Here is a 19,418-nt window from a genome sequence, read left to right on the forward strand (position 1 = left end):
GTGATCTAGCCCTTCAAACCAAGCGTTTTTAGATGCAGACTCCAACCATTCAAAAATGCTAAAAAAAATGTTATTGTAATCTAGATGCAAATGAACATGTAATTGTATCGTTATGTTAAGCATTTTAGAAAAATCGTTATTCTCAATGTCACAGCAAACACGTAAACTACAAAGTTTGAATGACAGAAACATTCATTATTTCAGTGTCCTGTGTCTGAGGCTTGAAAATTTACCAAGCTTTTGTACTTTTGCACACTTTCCAGCAGCAGCGAAGTTGCTGCATTACAGCTCCTCGTACATCAATGCAGATAGGAAGGTAGGGCATAATATGCTAACGTTAGCCCACAGAGCAATGAGGACTGATGACTTGTTTGTTCGACTGATTATGTGAAACAGAAGATGTATAAAAATCGTGAGTGTCCATGCGTTTCTCCATCCATCAGATAAACAGCAAATGTCACTGTGATAATACCATTATTGCTACAGTTGCATCTGTTTACATATCGATGATGATACTGCTGACACATCAGGGTTTTGATGGGTTGTACCATTTTATAGGGGAATAGTAAACCACTAACCCTCGTAACTCTGTTCCGAGGGGCAAAGGCACACTCCAAAAAGAGGCAGGGGAGAACATTTGAAATGGGATTAGGCCTTACTTTGAGGTTTCGGTGATTCATGGATTTGTCGGCAGTGCAGTTGATGGGGCCCTCTGTGGAGAACTTCAGGGGGTAAAGAAGAGTTTGGCCCTGGACACTGAGGGGGCAGCGCAGCTCCAGCAGGGTGTGGCTGATCCGACTGGGCCCGTTGTTCACCAGCTGGAAAAAGGAAATGAAATAGGACATTTTTAAGTATGTGAAGAATGAGAAAACTTCAAAAGCAGCTTGTTCATTTCATATTTAAGTTATAGCTCGGAGGGTACAACAGAGTTTTTCCCATGCTGAAACTTCATATCTGACATATTTTCTTAATCTACAAATAGGTCACCTAAAGTAGAGGATGTGAAATCTCACCCAAGTGAAGTGGAACAGCAGAGCCTAAGAATAAATCAAACTGAGTGATCTGGAGTACATTTTCTTTGGTTTTTCTTCATTGCTGCCCTGGGAAGTCGACTTGCTTTATGAACAGTAGGATCTGCTTTCCAACCCAATCTCCTAAACCCCGGTGAGGCTGCACAGCTAAGAAACACGGCTGATTACCTCATAGATGTGTTCCACTGCAGGCCCAACGTCCTGCTCCACCCCGTAGTTTTTGGTCACCTTCCAGTTGGCCGGCGGGAAGAAGACCTTATCTGGTCGAGACACACTAAAATAGAGAAGTGGGGGTGTGAGAACATGCGTGAGGGAGGCAACGGAGACTTAATGAAATTCCACAAGTTCAAATGAGGGAATCCTGACACTCAACTCACCCCTGAAGGATGACTTCAGCCTGGACAACCACCTCCAGCTTGTAGGAGACAACCTCACTGTGGGAATTATTCTCATTTTTACTGTGGAAACAGAGCGAGGAGAAAGATTGTGATTAGCTGACATCATTTGAGAGTTGTTGCGATCAGAGAAGCTGAAACCATGTGTATTCTTTACATTTTTTTCAGATATGTTGGATATTGACATTGGGTTGTACCTGCGAATCTGCAGCTCGAACTGAACAGTTTTGTGCGTGTCCTTCAGTCTCGGCACCGTGAAGCGCAGACCTGCCCACAGCTGCAAAGAGGAAGTTTCAACATATTAACCATCATCATCTTATGTAAAACTAGAATTACCACCACGCGGCTGTATGCCTCCACACACCAGTCAAGTTGCATTTTCAGTTCATAATCATGTTTGTGAAAACATTAATGCTTCACACACATCTTTCCCCGGCAACACAGAATATTTAAACAATCTGCACAGTTTCAAGGTGGCTACTCAAGATTAGTGTCACATGGTCAGTATCTGACAAAATGTTTCTCCTTCTTTTCCTGAGATATGATGCTGACTAATGGCCAGAAAAGTGTTTTTATAGAATATTATAATGTCACAGTTAAATTGACCTTTTGGATATAGAGTCGTCGCCTCATAATTTTATCCTAGTACACATTTGTGTGAAATTTTGTCATGATTCTTCGTGAGTAATGACAAAAAAAAACTATGACCACTAAATTTTAAGCAATTCATTTTTGAGATTTAATGGACATTTGTGCTAAATTTGAAAAAACTACCTCAAGGCCCTCTGGAGATATTGCATTCACAAGAATTAGACGGAAGCAAGGTCCGAGTGACTTTGACCTTTGATCTATGATCGCCAAAATCAATTCAGTTCATCCTTGAGTCCAAGTGAATGTTTGAGCCGAGTCTGAAGAAGTTATCACACTTATTCACAAGAGCAATCAAAATGTAATCAGTGTCTCTTTGAGTCTCAGTGAACATTTGTGCTAAATTTGAAGACATACCCTCAAGGCGTTCCTGAGATATCACAAGAACGGGACGGACAACGCGATAAAAAAGTGCTTCTGGCCACGGCTACGGCATTAAAACAGTGGATCACAAAACATATTTTCTATTACTACATAACGAGTAAGAGCGAAGGGAGAGGTGTGAAGTTTCTGCACTCTATTTACAGACTTTCAGGCAGCCGTTCCTCCTTTATTTCCCTCTGCTACACACAGCTCATCCATTGACAGATACATGATGTTCTTGGGTGTGTCAGTCTGAACTTCTCGTTTTTTCAGCTGACAGATGCATTACATGTGCGCACATTCAACAGAGTTCTTACTTTGCCCTTTCTTTATCTACAGTTTTGGATCCATTTTCTTTCACACATAAGCTGGTACATTATTAAAGGGCAGTTCCAGCTGTGTTCTTTTCCCATTTTTTTAAGATGGAGACTCCCACTCAGCCGTTAGTGAAAAGCAGTGACGAAAGTTACAGCACTGGTGCCCTCCCCTCCCACTCTCACTGGTCGCTGACAGTGCAAGCATGAAGAATGAGGAAAGTGTTTGCTTCAAAGATTTTAACTTGGAGGAGGAAGATGGTGCCATTTTATCATTATTAAACATACATTTAAATAGGTAAAGACACTTTCAATATAATGCTACATTTGTACTATAAACACATTTATAGATGCATAATCAGTGTATTAACAACAGGAAATTGCAGTCAGTACGCTCCCAGTTTGTAGGAGTAGACATGAGTGCCAGGGCACAGAAGCTTAGCAAAGTACTGCTGACAACACCATGTTAGTTTGGTTCAGAAAGTCACACAATAGCACAAACTAACTGATCAACAGCAGCAGTAGACCACAAACTCCTTGTATTCTGTGAGGTAAAATGACTGTTTCTGTCCATGGATTCTGGTTATGGAGACAGAAAGCATCAAAACATATTTTAGACTCTGAAAAAAGGTCACTCAAAAACAATCAATATCAGTTTAAGTGTATGATATTTTTAGAACATTTTTACTGCTTTACCCTACCCTCAGACAATCTTTTCTAAAAACACAGCTGAAGCTGTTATGTCGCCGCGAAGTGTTGTCATTTTACCTCACAGCACACAGAAGGTGTTGGTCAACCACTGCCTCTGATCGTTACCTTTCTGACTTAAACTCTTTAAAAGATGAGCAACTTGATTCGATTTTTCTTTTTCAAAAACATGAGGAGAAGGAAATGAGAAACTTAACAAGACATGGGACAAAAATTAGCAAGCATATAGTAAAAGGTTACAAGGAAATGACCTGAACATGAGCAAAAAAAAGGACAAACATTGCATTTTGATGCTAAAACATGCATACTTAAATAATAAAATAAATTTCATACATTAGAAATTTTAGATTTTAATACATAAGTAACACTCCTGGAAAGCCAAAGAATAATAGAAATTTAAAAAAAAAAAGATTAATAGTAATAATGTAGCTGCCCTTTAAGTCTCTCTGCATCTACCTTTTTATGAGCTACCTCTCAAACAGATGAATAATGTTTTGACCTTTCAAAAGAACAACTGAGCAGATTCCACAAACACTTTTTCAAATGAAGTCTTTCAATCTTCTATCCAGTTAACATGGAGTTGACGTTTTTCCCCCACAGACCTATTAAAAGCATGCCAGCTTGTGACTGCATCATTAAAAAGGGGAACTCTGCCCTGCAGGGAGCTGACAGCACAGATGGAGTGTCTGTACTTCCTGTCACAACATTTCCTAACATACCGACTGTTCCTGTGCTGTTCGTGCCCAACCTGGGGATGACATGCTGCTTCTTTTCCTACTAAGAGCAGGAAATCACGATGATGTGTCAACTATTTACCACAGTGCTATATTTTACAATAATTTAACTAATCAGACATGGAGCAAAGGGGAAAAAAATAATGCAAAAGACAAACTTACATTGGTGCCAGACTTCATCGGATTGCCCAAATCACAGCTGAGGTATCGAGTCTGGTTCTCTGTCTCATAGCTGCAAGTCAGCTGGGTCAAGCTCTGAGAAACAAGAGGAAACATTGGTCAAAAAACAGCAAAGGACTGATCATTACCAGCAATAATCATGTCCTGAGAGGGGGTCAGTGTTTTGCGTTTCTACTCACCTCATTATTGCGAGCGATTCCGCTGTAGTCGGCTTCAGGGGGCAGCACCACGTACAGCTCTGCCTCGTACGCCCCTCCCTCACCCTCATTCCTGGCGTTGAAAGTCAAGGTCAGCGAGTTGTCATCGCCAAGGTAGACTTCCTTCCTGCTCCTAAGCAGCCAACAAAACAAAAAGGTGATTACTAACAGGGTAAATGGTCAGGTTAAATGGTGTCAGGACTCCTTAGACAAATAAATTTGATTATACAACAGTTAGTTCAGACCAAATTATTTGACAAGAAGCATTTCACAAGTGCTGACACACAAGTACAACAGCCCTGGGATTTTATGCAGGTATCACGCTGCTTTACAGGTGCTCTATTGCAATTATTACTGTTAATTAGCAACATTAATGGTTATTTTAACAAACTTATGTAGGGCTTTGCCAAATGCAAAAAAAACTGATTATTGTAACAGATATTTTGATTGCAATATAAGTCACAGTTTTAGTGGAAATTATCATTTTTGCATTTCATTTTCACTGGAGAAAAAAAAGGGATAATGAAGTGATTTTTGTCAGGGTCTGTACCAAACAATCATGTTTCCCAAAATCTGGAAGATGATATCTAAAGCCAGGGCATCTCCATAGCACATCAACGCTTCATTTATTATGAACATTTTTCAGTTCTGATGATATGTTGCTATACTGTGCGGCCCTACATTTGAGTTAAATTATGAATGGTCAAAAGAGGAGGAAGGAAAGAAGCTTTGATACTTAACTGCAAACCTCCAGGTGTGCTCATATGACATCAACCGATGACGCAACATACTTTCTGATCAAGCTATTAACTCACTGGAGTCACACACATCAACAGACTCTTATTTCACTGGCTGCACAATAAATGGAAACATACGGACAAATGAACATAGTACAAAGTAGCTGGTCTGCAGTAACGAGTACACTAGCACAAAGTAACACGCTAGTGTGCATGTGCATGTAGTGTGCAGTTCAGTCTAATCACTTGAGGAGCTATTTACAGTGAAGAAGCAAAACAAATTGTAAAATAAACAACCACATCATAATCTGTTATCTCTTATACTCTCTCTTTTACACTGCCTGTTTAAGGTGGGAACATGGCACCGTTATGCCGCCTCATGGTTCTGTATATATTACGGTACAATCATGAAATAGGGTGACAGGTGGAAGTAACAGCAACAAGACAAAGTCTGTATCAACGGTACAGCCAGCAAGAATGGATCACAGGCAGCACGGGTGTGACGTTTTGACGAGGTTATGTGTGCAACCCATCGTGGGAAATTTTAAAAAGCAGTTAGCAAGAGCCAAAATTAAGAAAACAATGAGGTTTGGGAGCTCCTTAACCTCTGAGCAGAGGACAAGATCAGCCGCTGTATAACAGAGACGGTAAATGATTGCTACCGACATGTTAAACCATTGTTATTGTACGTATATGTTATATGTCACACTAGAAGCAGACGCCGTTCTGTCACGCACGTTAAGCTTCTTTTAATTCTCCGATGTCAACATGCTTTCTAAAAATCACATACTGGATGATGCCGCCCTCATTTGGTTCTGTGTAAAAATGTAAAGACGACATGAAGAAGGCACTTTGCAGTGGCTCTACAGTACGATCTCTGTGTAAAAAAGGCTTTTATATCATAAGAGGGAGTGCTGTTGGACTGAATATCAGCACTCTGTCTTTTGTGATATTCCTTAAATAAAGTCACTGTCGTGAGTAAACAATGACATTTTGTTTGGGTTTGCTGGCAGCAGAGTCGGTAATAAATTGATGTAGCTTTAATGACACTAATACATTTTACAGGCCTTGTGTTTGGCGTTTTACTTTGTTTAGAGCCTGACTGTGAAAAGCACATTGATTAGATTCATCTCGCAAAGCCTCTCTGTTAAATGGAAACTTTTCCGATGTGGCAATAAAGTCATACAAGCTTAATAACAGAGCGTAGGACTGTAAAACACCTCCCCCTTCCTTGCTTTCTCTCACTCCCTCCACCTCTCTGCTCAGCTAAGAACAATGAGAAATTCCACATGTTGGGCCACACAGACGCTTTTAATTAGCCCGCTCTCATAAAGCAAAGCAGGAGAGCAAGAGGGAGACGATTTCTGCAGCTGATCATCCGCCAGCCTGCGACTCAACCGTAGTCTGATTCTAACTGGCATTGCACTTTTCAAACCAAACAAAGGCTCAAAATTAGAAAACACCACAAAACCTTAAAGCTTTCCTCGGAGACCCTCGGTCTAACAGGTTATGTGCTTTGGCAGTAGAAGAGAAGAAACAACACTGCAGGAATGATGGATACTTTTTTTCTGAAATTCCACTAAATCACAGCCATCCCGTCAACCTCTCTGACTGCTATTAGGCGTCCTTAATATGCAGACAAAAACATCGAGCTATTATTTCAAATTGCACCAATCAGACTCTCTACGGCTCAGTGTCTGGAGTTGGATGGAGCGCAGCACTAACACGCACTCACAGCAGGTTGCTCCATGCGTGATGGATCAGCCATAGATCGAAGAAAAAAATGGAGGCAGATGGTAGATAAATATAGGAATGTGAAATCAAAATGACAGAGCAGAAAAGGGAGTATCAGGGAGGCTGTTATTTTTGAGAAAAATGCTAACAGATTTCTTGAATCAAAGTGTGGAAGGCAGGGTGCTCCTGACGGCTTCAGAAGACACACAGCTCCCATAAGCCATAAGACAGTGTGGTTCAATGCAGTTCGTGACACATGAGAATGGTAATGTTTGTGTTTACATTGTCAAAAGTTGTGAATAGTAGCATTATAATCACCCCATGTCATCCTGTTTTTTCGTTAGCCCTCGTGTAGGTACCCAGCACACTGATCCGAAACTAACAGGTGGAGATAGAAACACTGCAGTCTGTTGATTGGTCCAAGGCCTGCCTTACAAACGCGGGAGTGAGTGAGTGAGTGAGTGAGAGAGTGTGTGAGTGAGTGAGAGAGTGAGAGCATGAGTGAGTGAGTGAGTGAGTGAGTAAGTAAGTAAGTAAGTGAGTGAGTGAGTGAGTGAGTGTGTGAGAAAGTGAGAGCATGAGTGAGTGAGTAAGTGAGTGTGTGAGTGAGTGAGTGAGTAGGTGCGTGAGTGAGTGAGTGAGTAGGTGCGTGAGTGAGTGAGTGAGTAGGTGCGTGAGTGAGTGAGTGAGTGAGTGAGTGAGTAAGTGAGTGAGTAAGTGTGTGAGTGAGTGAGTGAGTAAGTGTGTGAGTGAGTGAGTGAGTGAGTAAGTCCGTGAGTGAGTGAGTGAGTGAGTGAGTGAGTGAGTGAGTGAGTCAGTGAGTCAGTGAGTGTGTGAGTGAGTAAGTGTGTGAGTAAGTGTGTGAGTGATTGAGTGTGTGAGTGAGTGAGTGAGTGAGTGAGTGAGTCAGTGAGTGTGTGAGTGAGTAAGTGTGTGAGTGAGTGAGTGAGTGAGTCAGTGAACTAAAAGCATGGTGAGATTAGCAAGCAAAATAGCCAGCTACTATTGAAATGGCAGTTTTGAACAGAGGAAAGACAGAATCAGCTGTGTCTGTGGGATGCACAAGGCCTCAGTATTTCTGAGAAACAATAAATATTACGTGTTACAGTGTCAGAGCGGATGCTACCATTTCTATGAGGAGAAAGTGGAACTATGATGTTGGAACAGGTGTTGCCTTCCTGAGTAACAACTTGTAACTAAAGGTCGACCAATTAATCGGTTTTGCAGATTAATCCAAACCCCAAAGGATGTTTTACAGAGGGATGTACATCAACACCCAAAGCTGAAGAGGGGAGGGTTGTGCTAATTGATCAGTGGGTTCAGCTCCAGATAAAGAAGGTTGTGTTCAGCTGTGTGAGTGTGTCTAATTTTGTGTAGTTTTCATTTTAAGGTGTATTTAAATGGGGGCGCCCAGTAGCTCATCTGGTAGAGCCAGCGCCCCCTGTACAAAGGCTTTGTCCTTGCCGCAGAGGCTGCAGGTTTGATTTTTGATTCAAACCCACGACCCTTTGCTGCTATCATCCACTCCTTCTCCTCCTTTCACTCTGCAACGATCCTCTCTAATAGTCATTAAAAGCCAAAAAACAACCTTTAACGAAACATGTATTCAAATGACTGCTTGGGCTGGACCTCAACAGCGGGGCTGAGTGAATGCTGCCCTTTTTCTGCTTTAAATTAAACGCCTTCTAGCGTTCCATACATTGCCCAGCCATATACCAGGTTTTGACGTACTCTTGTTTGTTCTGAAAATGCAAATGAAGTGATTGGCCCTTTAATTACCATCTGATAACACCACAGCCTAAACTTAAGAGCACTGTCTTTGCTGGAAAAGCAAATCAGGTCTAGGGTTTAGGTATATGTCTGTACAGGTTTTACGGGTGCTATACTGAAAGTATTAGTGGAAACTTATATTTTCCCTTTCATCTCTCCTGTCTTTTCCCCTGAACTGTTTGTCCTAGCACCTGTAGAGCAGAGCTGCTTCCTGTTTTCAGAGGACGGTGTTTCCCTACTCCACTGCACCGCTGTGGCTATTAACAGTCCCGCTCTGGTATGCAAAGCCAAACAAAGCAGCGGAACAACAAAAACAGCTGTATTTACACTTTAGCACTCAAATCCAAGGTCTCATTTGCACAGTGGAGGTGAAGAGTTCAGTGACCCTGTTCACAGTTAAACATGTATTATCCATCTAATATTATATGTTTCCTGAATCCGTACGCTCTGGGATTTCTAGAAATATATAAGGAAATGAGCAGACTCACCCATGAACTGCCAGCTTCAAGTCAGGAACACAGATGTTGTCTTCTCCGCAGTCCAACAGAATCTGAGCCTATGGGATGCACAGTGGGGGGATAAAAGGGTTAATTGAGGCTGCAGACCATGATGGTCACTTCTTTCACACATGAAGAGAATTAGGCACACAGGATAAATCAAATATCTGTTTATGAGAGACAACAGGATGAGTGTAGCAAGATGCGACATGTGGTATGACTAATACATTCCACCTCCGCCTCACACAGACACACACCTGCACTGCAGTCCCCCTTATCTACGAGACATCATCACTGCATCATCAGACAGTGTTTAAAACACTGTTGTGGCTCAGAGGGACAATGTCTGACTGAGTGAGGTCATGACAGACACCACCTGAACCAGCTGTCCTCGGCCGACACACACATGCTTTCTGGTTGTGGCGTAAGCGAAGGAAATGATGAACGGAGGAAGAGTCCAGCCCCAGAGAGGCAGAGCCAGAGAAGATACTCCTGTGCAGCTGCTCGAGCACAAAGCTGCCAGCTCCCAGCTCTCACCAGCGTCCCACATCACAGCATCATGTGGCAAACCACGCTTTCACCACACACTACGCCACCCAGCGAACCACAGCAGTATATGATCATATGGAGAGGGAGGAGCCTAGAGAAACTTACTGAGACATGGGATATCACTGATGACCTGGAAAGTATAAAGGGGGGTTCGGAGATTACAGTGGAGAGAAAGGAACAGAAACACTGCTGGATGAGCGGACAACCGCTGAACGTGTGGCAGGGCTGCAGCAGGGAAAGCCCTGCGGGTTGCTAAATTGCATCCCGCTGTGCCTGTGACAGTGCGATGATGCTCATGACGATAAGGATAATAAATAGAAATAGAGGAGGAGATTAGAGAGAGCCAGGCGCCCCCCCTTGTCATTACACCATGCAGGGGCTCTAATTATGGACACCATGTAACCGCCATGCTAACTTGGCCACATGTGCACCCTTGTATGTCGTCTGTAGGCCCGTCACTGTAGTTAAACAACAACAACACTGGACTCAGCGTGTGACATAGTGAGGGCAGGCATCATGCATTGACACCAAAACGCTAACTTGGCAAAATGACTGGAATCTATTACACAAATTTACACTCATTTGGTCACATGTTATTATTTTAAGCAATAGAATTAGCACTAGAACTTCGACTACCAAATTCTTATCAACTCATTCTTGAGTCCAAGTTGGCGTTTGTGCCAAATTTGAAGAAATTCCCTCCAGGTGATTTTGAGATATTGTGTTCACATGAATGGGAGAGCATAATGTCTCTAGCCAGTCTCTCTGCAGTCATAATAATGAGGGCATTGATGTACAGTTTCAGCCATTTTCAAGTTCTAAAAAGGTGACGGCATATGGGATCCTTTCTGGTTCTGCACGAACAAATGCTTTTTTGCAAAATCTGAAAGTGATTGCAATTAATAGATCCATCACAATGTCTTAACTGTTTATAGAAACATGTGCAATGTGTTAAGATTAGAGAGTGTGCTGAGCACATCAACCATCTCGTCCTCACTCCAGCTGAAGATAGTAAGAACTTGGCATGAAATGTTATACAGGGCCGCCGCGCATTCTCAGAGCATATGTGGGAATCAATAGGGCATCGTGTGTCTGATCAAGGCCAAGGCTGCGGTATAATAGTCACTCCTCACTGTTTATACACTGTTACATTAACACAGTCTAAAGCAAGATTAATGATATGTGTTGGCAGTCTGACACAACTTCCACTCTCCCTTTTACACACAAACACAGATCAGGTTTGAACTCTTTGGGTGTTGGGTGAAAAGGGGCTTTTCCAGGTTTAAGGATGATATTTAGCTCAGACTTGTCTCAAGGTCTTGGTTCAGTGATAGACCACATCTGTTGGAGGCCCCAACAGCTTTGATATCTAGGAAGGACATCAATGACAGGGTTCAGTCGTGATCCAACAAGATAGAAACAAACCACGATAGCGAGAGAAAAAGAGGAGGTAAGGCTACACTGATTGCAGTTCCCCAAACGCTACAATCTGGTTGCTAAACTCACATATGGTGCACGTTGTGCCACAGCTGAAAGAATACCCACATGTTTAGCCAACTTAACTCACTGCCAGAGGAAAACTGGCAAAATGCCGCAAGATTTCAACCAGATGGGCAGAGAGCCCGGCTGTGCTCCACCCGGAAATATCGACCAACCTTCTGTGTGTGCAGCTCTGGAACGAGTCACCTATGTACAGTTACGCAGCCAAGCAGGCTGAGAGCAATTCCTGCTGGGACGGGGAAACACTCCACTGTACATATGCATCACATTTTCATTTCAAAAACAGCTTTCCAGACACTCTGGACCTTTTCCCAGCAGACTAGCTTAGAATTTACATTAAAAAGAACAGCCTCTTTCACTGGGGACAGGAGACAGCCAGTGAGTAGCTGGCCGCTGATACAGGGAATGATTACTCAGTGTGGCAGATTTTCTTATCATCAGCTCAGCGAGAACTAGTCTAAGCAATTTAAGAACCATATGTACATTATTAGGGAATACTGCCACACTATACATTGATGCTATAAGCCCTGTAGATGACTCCAGGGCTAGTTAACTGTGCTGTATAGAAGATTGGGGAAGTGTAGTGCTCGTCAAAATACCTTCTGCTCAATTACGTTGGTGGTCTGATAGTTGAGGATGGGCCGCAGGCCGTGGGAGTCAGCAGCAGCTTTTGGATCCAAGCTGAAGTTCAAGGCCACATAAATGGAAGAGAGTTTATCCCTGAAGTCTTTCTCATCCTGCAGTCAGAGAAAAACAAAGCAGGGTTATTGTTAGATGCAGTTTGTAGAAAGAGAGAATTTGTTGGTCAAGGAGATCACAGGCTTTCAGTTTGTATTATAATTGTAGAAAACCTGCTTTTTCCATAGTTTTTGTCTGTGGTTATGACTATTGTACAAACTTAAAGGGACAGTTCACCCTAAAAAAAAAAAATAAAAAAAAATCATCTCCTCTGAGGTGCTATTTATCTAACTGTTTTGCCAAATGTTGGAGTTATCACCCGCAGAGATGTCGGCCTTCTCCCTAACATAGAGGAACTAGATGGCACTCGGGTTGTGGTGCTCAAATCGTCAAAAATATTTTTAAAAACTCAATAGCAATGTCTCTTTTCAAAAATAATGACCCAGTTACTCAAGATAATCTACAGACCTTGTTGTGAGCAGTTACATGGGGGAGCAATTTTCTTTTTACAAAAATACACCTGCCAACTGAATCACTGCGCAGAAGGAAGAGTGCATCTGCTGCTTGCTAATTTAGCATCAATGAGCTAGCTAACATTACAGTTCAGCCGAGGAGGACGCCATTAATGTTTAAATCTTGTGCGGCTTTTCGTCCATGATGAGTAGATGCACGCTTCCCTCTGTGTAATGATAGGATTGTTGGGTGTAGTTTGGTAGAGAAAGTAGTTCCTACAATAATCTGTGGATTATTTTGAGTAACCAGGTCATGATTCCCAGAAAGAGACGCTGTTGTTGAGTTCTAAAATTAATTTTTTGGCACTTTGAGCCCCACATGCCGAGTGCCATTCAGTTTCATTATATTGGAGAGAGGGCAGACAACTCTACGGCCAATATCTTCAACACATGGAAACTCACACCAAAACAATCTAGATTCATAAACAGCGATAAAGGTAAGAGGTATTTCTTATTTTTGAGGTGTATTGTCCCTTTAGGTCTAAGGACAAATTATCACAGAGTTTTTTTTTTTTATAAGTGAGAAAGAGGGCGTACTCGTAGGTAGATCTTGGTTTGGTTGCAGACACGCTCCCCATGGCGCACCCTAACACTCCTCTGGAGCGAGGGCTGCTGGGAATCCAAAAACAAAGCCCTCCTCACTGCACCTTTCTGCTTGTGCTTATTGCTATCGAGCTGCACCTCCACCTGGAAATCTGGAACACATACAAATGAGCATTCATGGCATGATGAATGTTCTTTAGTTACGTACTGACAGGTTTTAAAAAAAGACCTCCATAAATACTCTGGAGCACACACAATGTAGTCAATGTACGTTAATGGCACGGGGAACACTTGTATATAAAGGAAGGAGTAATTAGAGATAATAACTGGAGGTTATTGGAGCACAAAAGATCATTAAGGGTGGATCACAGAGGATATTTTGCACACTGCACTCTCTTTTTCGCCATAACAAAACCAAAAAATTCAACATTAGCTGCCAAAACACTTTAACCTACAGATGTGTCATGGATTTAAAACATTAGCACTGGTGGCTATTTGACAGTTTCCTTACTTGTAATAAAGTACAGATGTGGAAAATTGGCTCACCTAGGACGTCTGGTAGGTGCTTCCCATCGGCAGATATGCAGAAACTCAGGTTGACACTGTTTTGGACAAGAGGGACAAGGGCATGATGAGGGGAGCATATTCATATATGGCAGAGATTCAGTGTAAATACACTGTACACACAAAGACACCTCACTTGCCCTCTTGCTTGTTCTCTCATTTTCTCTCATGGCCCATTTTTCTCGTGTCAGCTCCTTACATGGTTCACATTACGAGGCACAAGACGTAATGGGAATACGATGCAGAATATGAAAAAAATGCCAAATGTTTGGAGACACACTGGCATCTGAGCGCTTTCGCCAGCCAAGTTGATAAATCGGTGTGTCTCCGTTTCCACCCGCAGCCCCCCTTAAACTAAAGGAATAGCAGAGTTAAGAAGGGTGAAATTGGGCGACGACTCAGGTTTCAGTGCTGACCAGTCAATGGCTGTCTATGTAAGCCTGTAGCTCTCTCCCATGACATCAGCTGCACAACATGCCGCTGCTGTCCAAAAATCTGCAACCCCAAAACCCCCAATCCTTTTACTAGTAAACCCACAGGAGCAAACACTGGAAGAAGTGAGGAAGGCAAAAAGGAGAGTTTGTCGGAAAAAAGCACAGAAAAAGGAAGAGAGGTGAAAAATGAGACAGAGAGACACAAGGACTTCTTTTGAATAGCAGTAATAACTTCATGTATAAGCTCCTATGTCTGCACAACTGTGTGCGCACGCTCACGGGAGTCTACGTGTCCTGATGTTTCCCAGCTGTGTTCCACCACCAAACAATATCTCATTCAAAGCAAAAAACCTTCCAGCCCCTCCCCTCCCGCCCTCCCACCCATTATCCCTTGTGCTCTCCCTTCACCCCCACCAAAAACTCCTCATCACCAGGCAACGTAGTGTAATCAAGACACATGTGTATACAAGAGTTTCCTTTATGGATCAGGATCTGGAAAGGGGGGCGGCAGACACATGAGCACGGTGTCAACCATGTTGAGCAGCGAGCAACCGTCGTCTGTTTCCTCTCCCCTTCTCTGGCTGCGCAAATTTAGTGGAGGCCAAAAAAGGCTAACAATGCCGCTATTCAGCATGTTATTCCTCCGCTGCTTAACTAAAGCAGCATGATATGAAGACATTTTGGAAATAGGTCAGATAAGAGCAGCTCTCGGTGCAAATTAATACCGTGACTGCTGATGGAGAGGATATTCTTTATCAGAACTTCCTGCCAGGATAGGAGTGTTTATGCATGTGAGGGGAAACGGGGAAGCCCATCTTTTGGCAGTTGGGTCAAACCCAGATACCAACGGAGAAGCACTGAAGAGGAGTCACAGGAAGCTGACTGATGGTCACGGACAGGCTGCTTAACACTCACCAGGAAACAGGAATGCTGCTGTTTCCACTGGTGACGATGCAGTTCTTCTCTTCAGGGTTAATCATGGTGGGGTAAACTGTCAGAAAGGCACTGGTGTTGACTATTGGTCGAGATCTGGAAGGTAAGAAAAAAATTCATTAAAGACCCTCTTAAAGATTAAATTGAACTTTTACTGTCTTAAAGGAATAGCTTGACATTATATGCGTATTCGCCTGCCAAGAGTTAAATGAGTAGATTAATATTAGGCCTGAAGCATTTATTTTTTTCATACCTATTTGAAATCTTTGTACAGAGCCAGCTAGCTGCTTCTCAAGGTTTCCACACTTAATGCTACGCTAAGCCAACCTTGCTATACAGTGTAGACATGAGCATTAATATTCTCAGCAAATGTTTCCCACAATATTTAAATTATTCCTTCAACAAACCAACTTCATGATAACACACAGTAAATGATTCAAAACTGCGTACCTATAGAGAACTGCCTTGCTAACACCAAAAGCACCAACAATGAGATCTGAGGAGATAAAGGAACAGAATTAGACAACACAGAAAAAAAAACAAAGTTAATAATGGTCATTGCATCCTCCCAGCCTCACTCACCCGGGTATCCATTCATGTCCAGGTCCTGAGCACCTCTGAGGGCAAATCCAAAGCTGGCGGGAATCGTTCCAGCAGCCCACTGACCAGTGATCACCTGTGACGGCTTTTCCCTGAGTCCCTCTGCGTATCCATTATAGATGTAGACGAGTCCCTGCCGCTCCTCTCCTCCAAATGGACTGCTGATGGCAACATCTGCCAAAGGTCAAAAGTGAAGAAAAATATTATACTGTAACCGAATTATCCATGTGTAAACAGAGAAAGTAGCTAATATTTTTAGGCTGAACATTCCTTTTAGAGACTTAAAGTCTGCAGTCAGCGGCTGTGTGAGGCTAAACTTAGGCACATCTGTTTGCTAATTAAGCACGAAGTACAGCTGAGGCTAATCATCTCATTAGTTTTGCTGGTATTTGGTCATAAACTGAAGTCTTAGTGAATTTAGGGTGAGCTAAAGGAAATATCAGAGGATCACCAAAGTCATTAGACTCCATCCTTTTGGGACCATAAAATCAAATGCATAAAATGTCATAGTAATACAGCCATTAGTCTGGACCAACGTGCTGGTCGGCCAGCTATCAAATCTACATTCAAACAAGAGCCATGTCACTCATGTAGCTAAAATAGGTTTGTCCAGGTTAGACAAATAGCTTACCAAACATCTAATCATCAAATTAATCACAGCAGTCAATATAACAGCTGTCCAGAAAAATGGAAAAGAGAAAATAGTCTTTGAATTTCATTTACATGCAGAAAATTAACCATAATCTAACTAATTCAGTATTTTATCAATACACCAACTACAGTCCCTGATTCTTACCATTAAAACCATCCTGGTTCAGATCTCCCAGTGGCGCAATGGTGCTGCCAAATCTCCCAAACACCTGGGTGCCTGTCAGGTGAGGTAGGCGGAGCTCCAGGTTCAGGGGGCCACGCTGGAGGTAAACATAGACCCGGCCCATCTCTTCCAGGCGACTGTCGGAGCCTCGGACCATGAACATGGGAGCTCCCACCAGCAGGTCGACCATCCTGCAGACAAGAAAGGAGAATCAGACAAAGTTATTTAAAGTCAGACACTTTGACGCCTCTAATGGGTTGTTGGTGGCATCCAATAGATTTTGTCAGTTAACTATGTAACAAGAAAGAGAAAGAGGAAGACAGGAAAGAGAAACAGACATGGATACTCACCCATCGCTATTTATATCAGTCGATGCTACTGCATAGCCAAAATACGATCCCATCTGCAAAGAAAAGTATTTTAGCCCATGTAAAATCTCATCATCAAAGGGCATTAATATCATTAAGATTTGTATTTAAAATAATACCAACAGTCGTGCTACTACAAACTTCCTTGCTTTCTGTATTACTAGAAAAAGGGAGGCTTGAAAGAAACATGAAGGCTTGATGGGTTTTACAGGTTAGGCCCAGTTCGGAGCTGTTTCCGTTCCAACTCAGTTTCATTTTCTGAATTGTCTGTCACGACCCTTGAGTCTTAAAAGCACAGACATTGCAGGAGCAGACAGAATTACCAGAGTGTAAGCAAATTTCACTTGTGATTTTATTTATTCAGCTGAGTCAATCATCACGGTTTAAACAAGCTCGGAGCCTCTCTATTCCCAGAGCCATTTGCACAAATTGCCACTGCACTTTCCCCTCAATAACCCAGCTTTACAGCAAACCACGAAAAAGACCAAAATCTAGTTAAGAGACTGTTGTAAAGGAAATTATTTCTGCTTACACCGACTCAACAAATTAAGAGCTCTCATGAGGAGCCGAGTATTGAAAATACAATGGAAGCAGAGCGTGAAGGAGTCTTCTGTAGAGGCCAAAGACAGGAGATCTCTCACTCACCTGCTCGCCAGTGAAGTTGATCATGGTCTTCAGATCTGTACCATTCAGTATAGACACCTGCAACACAGCAGCCACATATGGTCTTTTTTATAAAGTAAGCACAATCTCTGGTATGGAATTCACTGCAAAAATAATCCCCACTGCGACAACATCACTAAGGCTGTTTTCTTTCTTTTACTTTCCTGTATCGGCCCCAAATCTAAGGTCCAGGCCTCTCCATCCAAAAGCACAAAAATGGGAGCCAAAATGAGAGTGATGATTAAGCTTTCTTACCGATCCATAAAGCATGAGTCCTTTTGGAACCCCAGCCACAAAATCTGGAGGTGCACAGAGAGATGAAGCACAGATTTAGGAGGGAAAATACACAGGTCAGCAGGAGGGCACAAGAATTCCAGTACTGACGACGTTTCCAGCTCAATAATCATGTAAAATATTGTAGCTGACTTCAGTTTATGTTCACTTCAGCTGCAATATTTGCATCGGTATGTGACTGCTGTTATGTGTCTTTACTTTCTGCATGCTTCACCTAACATTGGCCATGTGCGTGCATACCCATTTTATTAACTTACCTTCAGCCTGATCACCACTGAATTCCCCAACAGCAATAGAGTAGCCTGCAGACATGAGGACAGACATGAGACTGAGCATGCATGGCGAACAAATGAAGATATGCATGGTTTCACATACATTAATTTATTTGTGGGAGCCCGCCAAATTAAAACATCTGCCACCACAAATAGAGCTGGACTGTTCACTAGGAACACTGTTTAAATATATTTACTTCTGATTTATTCATTGCAACACACTCTCAGAGCCCAGCGTGCACTCTGGGCACAGAGGGAGAAGCATAGCACCAGGCACTGTGGGAGTGAAAGCGAACCATTTATTCTGCTGGATTTAAAAGTTTGCATTCACTCATATAAGCTGCTCCTCTCAACCATTGATGTGATCGGATCAGCTGTGAACAGATCAACAGATCAATTAGCTATATCATGAGTAATAAACTGCTGCTGAGGAAAAAAAGAACTCATGGAGAACTACACCTACAGTGCATTCACTACCCCCAAAAAATCCTCAGTTTAGAAAGGGGACACAGAATGATACAAAGGGACAAACACAAATTTAAAAGAAAAAAGTTTGCTGTTAACCCCCTCCTGACATCACCTACATAACTCTAATTCTGTGGGAAACACAGATATTTGTCAATGTGTAGTCATCATTAGGCCTGTCACAATAACTACGTTCTGTGGAGGACATAATGTCCCAGAAACAATTGTGATATAATATTATTGCCATTTTAAGGCCATTATGCACAACAGATATTATAATAAAATAGCATCATAATACAAGTACAGTTCAAAAAGCACTAAAGTTTTAATTCCTTAGAGTATTGACATTGAAATTGGAATGTAAAAAAAATAATAATTAAAATATCCTAAATACATTATATATATATAAAATAAACTCAAAGAACCCAACCAATAAATCAAAATGGATTAACAGGATCTGCTAGCAAAAATTGCACTAGAATAAAAATTGAACACTTACCTTGGTAGCTGTCATCATGTTCAGCCTTGACCTGTCTGGTCTGGATCTGGCCCTCCACAGACTGCATGAAGAAGCCCGGGTAGTACGCTTTGATAATGTCCTCCTTCGCTGCAGAGATCACCTGACCTGATGTAAGACCAACGAGAAAAAGGAAAATTAAACCCCGAAGCACTTTTTGAGGGTTGGTTTTTCTGATTATCACATGGTCGATTGGTACGTACCTTGCCAGAAGTAGCTGCCTGGTCCTCCCAACACGACTTTGCCATCCTGAAATATAAAAACTGTGAATTACTACAATGAAAATGGAAATGATTACCCTGGATACCTCTGGTTGTTCACTAACAGGAACTTGGTTATTACCGTAGTGAAGTCAGCACTGAATCCTCCCTGACAGTAGCCCTGTCCCACCGCGCCGCTGATCT

General features: G+C 42.3%; 1 protein-coding gene across 1 annotated transcript in view; it reads right to left on the minus strand.

The window, feature by feature from the left end:
- Positions 1 to 19,418, minus strand: part of itga5 (integrin, alpha 5 (fibronectin receptor, alpha polypeptide)) — a 49,810-nt gene that overhangs the window by 8,796 nt on the left and 21,596 nt on the right. Inside the window, exons 5-25 of the mRNA XM_042491202.2 lie at positions 19,357 to 19,418; positions 19,218 to 19,263; positions 18,997 to 19,122; positions 18,018 to 18,062; positions 17,722 to 17,765; positions 17,449 to 17,505; positions 16,786 to 16,838; positions 16,418 to 16,626; positions 15,604 to 15,795; positions 15,472 to 15,517; positions 15,004 to 15,117; positions 13,637 to 13,692; positions 13,085 to 13,242; positions 11,957 to 12,094; positions 9,300 to 9,367; positions 4,553 to 4,703; positions 4,356 to 4,448; positions 1,624 to 1,703; positions 1,409 to 1,489; positions 1,200 to 1,305; positions 660 to 818 (exon numbers count right to left, since the gene is read on the minus strand). Coding sequence (XP_042347136.2) covers positions 660 to 818; positions 1,200 to 1,305; positions 1,409 to 1,489; positions 1,624 to 1,703; positions 4,356 to 4,448; positions 4,553 to 4,703; positions 9,300 to 9,367; positions 11,957 to 12,094; positions 13,085 to 13,242; positions 13,637 to 13,692; positions 15,004 to 15,117; positions 15,472 to 15,517; positions 15,604 to 15,795; positions 16,418 to 16,626; positions 16,786 to 16,838; positions 17,449 to 17,505; positions 17,722 to 17,765; positions 18,018 to 18,062; positions 18,997 to 19,122; positions 19,218 to 19,263; positions 19,357 to 19,418 — 2,084 coding nt within the window. The remainder of the gene's footprint in view (positions 1 to 659; positions 819 to 1,199; positions 1,306 to 1,408; positions 1,490 to 1,623; positions 1,704 to 4,355; positions 4,449 to 4,552; positions 4,704 to 9,299; positions 9,368 to 11,956; positions 12,095 to 13,084; positions 13,243 to 13,636; positions 13,693 to 15,003; positions 15,118 to 15,471; positions 15,518 to 15,603; positions 15,796 to 16,417; positions 16,627 to 16,785; positions 16,839 to 17,448; positions 17,506 to 17,721; positions 17,766 to 18,017; positions 18,063 to 18,996; positions 19,123 to 19,217; positions 19,264 to 19,356) is intronic.

This window comes from Plectropomus leopardus, chromosome 9 (genome assembly GCF_026936395.1).
Source record: "Plectropomus leopardus strain MGB_pleo_1.0 chromosome 9, ASM2693639v1, whole genome shotgun sequence".
NCBI classification, from domain to species: domain Eukaryota; kingdom Metazoa; phylum Chordata; class Actinopteri; order Perciformes; family Serranidae; genus Plectropomus; species Plectropomus leopardus.